Source organism: Austrofundulus limnaeus, unplaced genomic scaffold (assembly GCF_001266775.1).
Source record: "Austrofundulus limnaeus strain Quisiro unplaced genomic scaffold, Austrofundulus_limnaeus-1.0 Scaffold2560, whole genome shotgun sequence".
Taxonomy (NCBI): Eukaryota; Metazoa; Chordata; class Actinopteri; order Cyprinodontiformes; family Rivulidae; genus Austrofundulus; species Austrofundulus limnaeus.
This window is the reverse complement of record NW_013954962.1, coordinates 1-6,046: the sequence shown is the minus strand read 5'-3', so window position 1 is coordinate 6,046 and position 6,046 is coordinate 1. Positions and strand designations below refer to the sequence as shown.

Genomic DNA, 6,046 nt, shown 5'->3' with positions numbered 1-6,046 from the left:
AAGTATGCAGGAGGAGAAGCATGGCAAAGTGGAGATGACTTTGATGGGAAACGAATCACAATAGTGTGCATTGCATTGGCATGAAAACAATAGTGTGAATGCCTCCAGCATTCACACTAAATGATAAAAACTAAATGATGAAAACTAAACGATAAAAACTAAATGATGAAAGGATGCCTGACAGACTAAAGTCTCAGCACGTCGGTGGAAATAAGAAGCTGGACAAACGTTCCTCAGATCTGACTCATGAAGCGGAGGAGGAGGAGGTTATTTAAAAAAGTGCAGCTGTTTGAACCACAGTGTGAAGAATGACTTCCTGCTGACACTGAACCCTTTCACAAACCCACCGTGCTAAAACAGGAAGATAGACAGGGTTTTAGCTGATGCAACAAAATGATTTGGCACACATCCATCAACTCATAAAAGAGGCTAAATCAGAACAACACATCACACTGAGTCATTAGCTTCTGTGCTACGTTTAGCATTTAGTTAGCGTTTGTTGACATGTGGATTTTGGTTGGCATTTAGCTACTTTTGGATTTTAGCTAGTGTTTTGGTGTATTTTAGAATTTAGTTGGTCTTCTGCTCCTTTTAGYGTTTAGCTAGCATTTTGCTACTTTTAGGGGTTAGCAAGTTTTTTGCAACTTTAAGTTTTTATTTGCCTTTTTCTCAGTTTAGCATTTAGCTACTGTTGCTACTTTAGCTGTTAGGTAACACGTTGCTTGTTTTAGCTGTAATAACTCAGTTTCGGCTCGTTACCTGAACCCATGGCGGGGATGACGATGGTTGATGGTGGTGAGCGGCCATGATCGTTCCTCGCTGTTACCGTGACAATGTGTTGCTGTGTCGTGTCCAAAGTGAGGGTGTGGCTGTAAACGTGGAGAGGTATGGAGGTTGGTTTGGAATGGTTCTGGTGGATCTTGTCCCAGTTCACCTCATATCCTGTGATGTGTCCGTGGCTCTGGGTGTCCAGCAGCTTCTGCAGACAGAACCACAGCCGAACTTTAAACCACCTTCACCTTCCTTCTTTTTCAAACCGTAGAAGCTGTTTCCTGTTCTCACGCTTTGTTGTTATCACCTGCTGGCAGGAGGGTGGTGTCTGTGTGTGTCTGTGTGTGTCTGTGTGTGTCTGTGTGTTAGCAGCACAATATCTCATAAACAAATACATGGATTTTACATACATTTAGCTGTGGTTGAGCTAAAAAGCTAAGTGCTGATGGCTTTACAGTACGTTGAGCTAACAAGCTAACTGCTAATGACTTCACAGTAGGTTGAGCTAACAAGCTAACTGCTAATGACTTCACAGTAGGTTGAGCTAACAAGCTAACTGCTAATGACTTCACAGTAGGTTGAGCTAACAAGCTAACTGCTAATGACTTCACAGTAGGTTGAGCTAACAAGCTAAATGCTGATGGCTTTACAGTAGGTTGAGATAACAAGCTAACTGCTAATAGCTTTGCAGAAAGTTGAGCTAACCAGCTAACTGCTAATAGCTTCACAGAAATTTGAGCAAACAAGCTAACTGCTAATGACTTCACAGTAGGTTGAGCCAAAAAGCTAACTGCTAATGAATTTAGGTTAAGCTAACAAGCCAACTACTAATAGCTTCACAGAAAGTTGAGCCAACAAGCTAACTGCTAATAGCTTCACTGGAAGTTGAGCCAACAAGCTAACTGCTAATAGCTTCACAGAAATTTGAGCCAACAAGCTAACTGCTAATAGCTTCACAGAAAGTTGAGCCAACAAGCTAACTGCTAATAGCTTCACTGGAAGTTGAGCCAACAAGCTAACTGCTAATAGCTTCACAGAAATTTGAGCCAACAAGCTAACTGCTAATAGCTTCACAGAAAGTTGAGCCAACAAGCTAACTGCTAGTTAAAGCTGTTCAGGAAGAAGCTGGAGTCGTTTCTCTCTTTGCAGGTTTGACCAGAAAACATTTTAGAACCTTTAAGGGTTCTGTGACAGGAACCAAAGATCTGACCTTCCAAAGGATCACGGTCCGGTTCTCCTTCCTCTGCATCCAAACCTCCAGAGCTTCTGGAACTGAGCAAACACACAAACATTACATTTTTAAAATTCTTTAAACATTTGTTCACATTTTCTGAAACACTCACCATCACCCTGAGTTTTGATGGTGGCACCCTCGCTCCAGGCCCCCCATTTCCAGAAATCTTTGGCTGGACTACATCGGACCTTCACGTGATATTTCCAGTTTGGAATTAAATCTGTCACAACTGCAGCGTTCAGTCCGATTCCTGAGTGTTTGATCTGAGGAACCAACAAAAGATGACCAAAGAGAACTCTACAAACTGACGAACTATAAACTTTAACTCACCGTGATGTTCCTGTCTCTGTGTTGGACCTTTACTTCACAGGTCAGATTCAGATTATTGTACTGCTGCCGGGTCCAGCTCCAGCTGAGGCTGATGTTTCTGGCTCCTATCAGCTGGGCTTTAACTCCCTCTGGAGCCAACATGTGAACTGAAACAACAGAAACACCCAGGATAAAAACTGAATTTAGCCTGAAATGTCTCTATGTTTAAATAATCCCAAACCTCTTTTCATCAGGTCAGCTGTGTCACTGAGCTCCACCTTCCCAAGGATGTTTTCTGCTGTTAGGGTCCAGGTTCTCTCTCCAGAGTCCACCTTTGACTTTAGGGAGCATCTRCCCTTAGATCCATGTTCACACAGGCTGGAAGACACATTAAAAAGCTACAAGTTCTGAGATGTTAAAAATGCTATGATGCTAATTCTAAGGTGCTAAAATGCTACAATGCTAAGAAATCTAGGATGCTAAAAATGCTATGATGAGAATTCTAACATGCTACAACGCTAATTTTAAAATGCCACAATGCTTTGATGCTAAGAATTCTAAGATGCTAAAATGATTTGATGCTAATAATTCTAAGATGCTAAAAATGCTATAATGTTAAGAATTCTAAGATGCTAAAATGCTATGATGCTAAGAATTTTAAGATGCTAAAAATGCTATTATGCTAAGAATTCTAAGATACTAAAATGATTTGATGCTAATAATTCTAAGATGCTAAAAATGCTATAATGTTAAGAATTCTAAGATGCTAAAATGCTATGATGCTAATAATTTCAAGATGCTAAAATGCTATGAATTCTAAGATGCTAAAAATGCTATGATGCTAAAAATTTTAAGATGCTAAAAATGCTATGATGCTAAGAAGCCAAAGGTGCTAGGAAAGGTACAGTGCTAAAGCAAGAAGGTGGAAATTATTTTATCTGATTGCACAGAATAATCGAGACATAAAGAAGGAGCTAAAACCAAAACCAGACAAACATGACACGCTGAGTCATTAGCTAATAGTTGGTGTTTTGAGCATTTGGATAGCCTTTTACTACTTTAACGACTCAGTTTGAGCTTCTTTAGCTGTCATTCAGCTGTAATTCAGCTGTCTGCATAAAACATAATTTAGTTTACTTTGTTTTGAGTTTGTGATCCTGCTGTGGTTTGTTCTACCTTCTGTTCAGCTGATAAACTGTTGGACTCTTGAGCTTCAGGCTGGTGTCTCTTCCTGTGTTCCAGAAACACTGAACTGACTCCAGATCCTGAGTTTCACACTGGAGGTCTCTGTCATCAGGTGGGTCTGCATCAGATAAAAACAGGAGTTTAAAACCAGGGTAAAGATCTGATTCAGAGTCTGAGCGGTACTTACAGCCGATGTAAACGCAGCCTCCGTACACGTCCGGGCCTCTGGTCGTACATTTGACATCGACGCAGCGGTCCCAGGCTGCGTCCAGCTGCAGGGTCAGGGCGTACCGCTGACTGCTGAGCCTCCTGGTGGTCTGGTTTGAGCCCAGTTCAGGGCTCAGGTACATTTCCTCAAAGGTTTCCCCGTCTGGGAGGATGCAGCAGAAGGTGGCCACGCTGCCGACGCTGTAGATCTCATCCTGAGGGAAGATCTCGTTGTACTTGCTGCTGTTTCTGCCTGTAGAAACCCAGGTGATCCAGGTTAAAGAGCAGCAGGTAGAACTCCAGGGAACAGGTGCTGAACACTCACCTGGAAGGATGCTGGACTGTTGCCAGGAGCCCAGTCTGTTGTTCAGTCTGGACCTGAGCCTGACAAAGTGAGAAGCACACTCCAACGGTAAAAAGGACGTCCACTTCCAGGAATGACTGGACCCGACCCGGTCAGAGGTGCCGGGCTGCTCCGTCTGAAGACAGACAGGAAGTGATGTATCCTGCAGGATGAATGAGCTGAAGCCATGAACCATGGACAACTTACCTGATGAACCTGTTCACCTTCCCTGAAAACCATCAGCTCGTAGGTGAGCAGCTCAGTCGGGGCGGAGCAGGAAGGATCATCGTCCCAGGTGACCCAGAGGGTCCGACCAGAACCTTTCAGCTTTAGGTTCTGAGCTTCACAGTCCAGAACATCTGAGGAGATTAGAGATCCACTCATCCTGGGTCAACCTGTTCAGCTGCTCGTTAACTAATCAACCAATCACTGTTCAGCTGCTCGTTAACTAATCAACCAATCACTGTTCAGCTGCTCGTTAACTATCAACCAATCACTGTTCAGCTGCTCATTAACTAATCAACCAATCACTGTTCAGCTGCTCATTAACTATCAACCAATCACTGTTCAGCTGCTCATTAACTATCAACCAATCACTGTTCAGCTGCTCATTAACTATCAACCAATCACTGTTCAGCTGCTCGTTAACTATCAACCAATCACTGTTCAGCTGCTCGTTTTGTTTTAGATGTTTTTTAATCTCACTTTATTTTCTTATAGATCAAATTTATTTAGTTTCTATTAAAACATTGTTTTATTTTAAATCTTTTGAATCCTGTAAATGATTTGTTTTGCTGTAAAATGAAAATCATTAAATTTGGACTTCAGTTTTTTGGTTTACAGATTTATAAATCTAAAATAAACAGAAGTCTTTATGAAATAAAAGCTAATGAAGCTCGTCCTGCCGGAGCTCTCAGGTTCTGTGAAACCAGGTGAACTTCAGACTGAAGAAGAATAAATCTTACCTGATCTGTCCTGTGAGCTCTGACCCAACAGAACCAACAGAACCAAACAGCTGATCATCATCCTGCTGCTGCCAGCTGTTTCCATTCTCCTGGGTGGGTCCAGGTCCTCATGGGTCCAGATGGTCCTGAACCACCTGAAGGACAAACATCAGAGTTCCAGATCCTCTGCAGGAGTTGGGTTTTAACTGATTCCAGCAGTCGGTGTCGGGTTTCACACTTTCTCTGGAAACAGCTCTGATTGTGAAATCTCCGAGGAGCACAGGAAACAGGCTGATGCATTCTGGGAACTGTTGAGTCACGTCAGACGTGCCCTCAGGGCGTCAGCCTGCTCGGAAAACAAACCTCAGCTYCAAATCAGAGCTCATTATGAAGAGATGATCTCCTGAAGGTTTYATCCCAATCCCTCTGATGGTTCAGGAGATATTTTACTGACAGACAACTGATGTACCCTCAGCTCGTCAGCTCGAACCACTGTCAGCTACCACCTCCAGCTGCCAGCTGAAGGTCTGCTGTCCACGTTTCCTCAGAGGAAAACAGGAAGTAAACAGGAAGTGAGATCTTCTTTGAACAGAGGAAGTAAACTTCCAGGAAATGTAAAAAATAAAAGCACAGAAAGAGAAAAGCAGAACTTTTCAGGAACGGTTTGTTTCAGTTCTCCGCTATCAGCCGAAACCAGAAAAAACTGAAAACTATCAGCCGAAACCAGGAAAAAATGAAAACTATCAGCTGAAACCAGAAAAAAATGAAAACTATCAGCTGAAACCAGAAAAAAATGAGAACTATCAGCTGAAACCAGAAAAAAATGAGATCAGCCGAAACCAGAAAAAAATGAAAACTATCAGCTGAAACCAGTAAAAAATGATAACTATCAGCTGAAACCAGTAAAAAATGAAAACTATCAGCCGAAACCAGAAAAAAATGAGAACTATCAGCTGAAACCAGTAAAAAATGATAACTATCAGCTGAAACCAGTAAAAAATGATAACTATCAGCTGAAACCAGTAAAAAATGAAAACTATCAGCCGAAACCAG

The 6,046-nt window shown here is 42.2% G+C and overlaps 1 protein-coding gene across 1 annotated transcript in view; it reads right to left on the bottom strand.

Moving 5' to 3' along the window:
• LOC106511164 (leukemia inhibitory factor receptor) overlaps positions 1 to 5,735 on the bottom strand; it is a 14,029-nt gene extending 8,294 nt beyond the window's left edge. Inside the window, exons 1-10 of the mRNA XM_013999912.1 lie at positions 5,015 to 5,735; positions 4,257 to 4,408; positions 4,032 to 4,185; positions 3,687 to 3,959; positions 3,491 to 3,617; positions 2,556 to 2,692; positions 2,336 to 2,481; positions 2,115 to 2,268; positions 1,982 to 2,043; positions 760 to 979 (exon numbers count right to left, since the gene is read on the bottom strand). Coding sequence (XP_013855366.1) covers positions 760 to 979; positions 1,982 to 2,043; positions 2,115 to 2,268; positions 2,336 to 2,481; positions 2,556 to 2,692; positions 3,491 to 3,617; positions 3,687 to 3,959; positions 4,032 to 4,185; positions 4,257 to 4,408; positions 5,015 to 5,099 — 1,510 coding nt within the window. The 5' untranslated portion in view covers positions 5,100 to 5,735. The remainder of the gene's footprint in view (positions 1 to 759; positions 980 to 1,981; positions 2,044 to 2,114; positions 2,269 to 2,335; positions 2,482 to 2,555; positions 2,693 to 3,490; positions 3,618 to 3,686; positions 3,960 to 4,031; positions 4,186 to 4,256; positions 4,409 to 5,014) is intronic.
• Between the last annotated feature and the right edge of the window lie 311 nt (positions 5,736 to 6,046).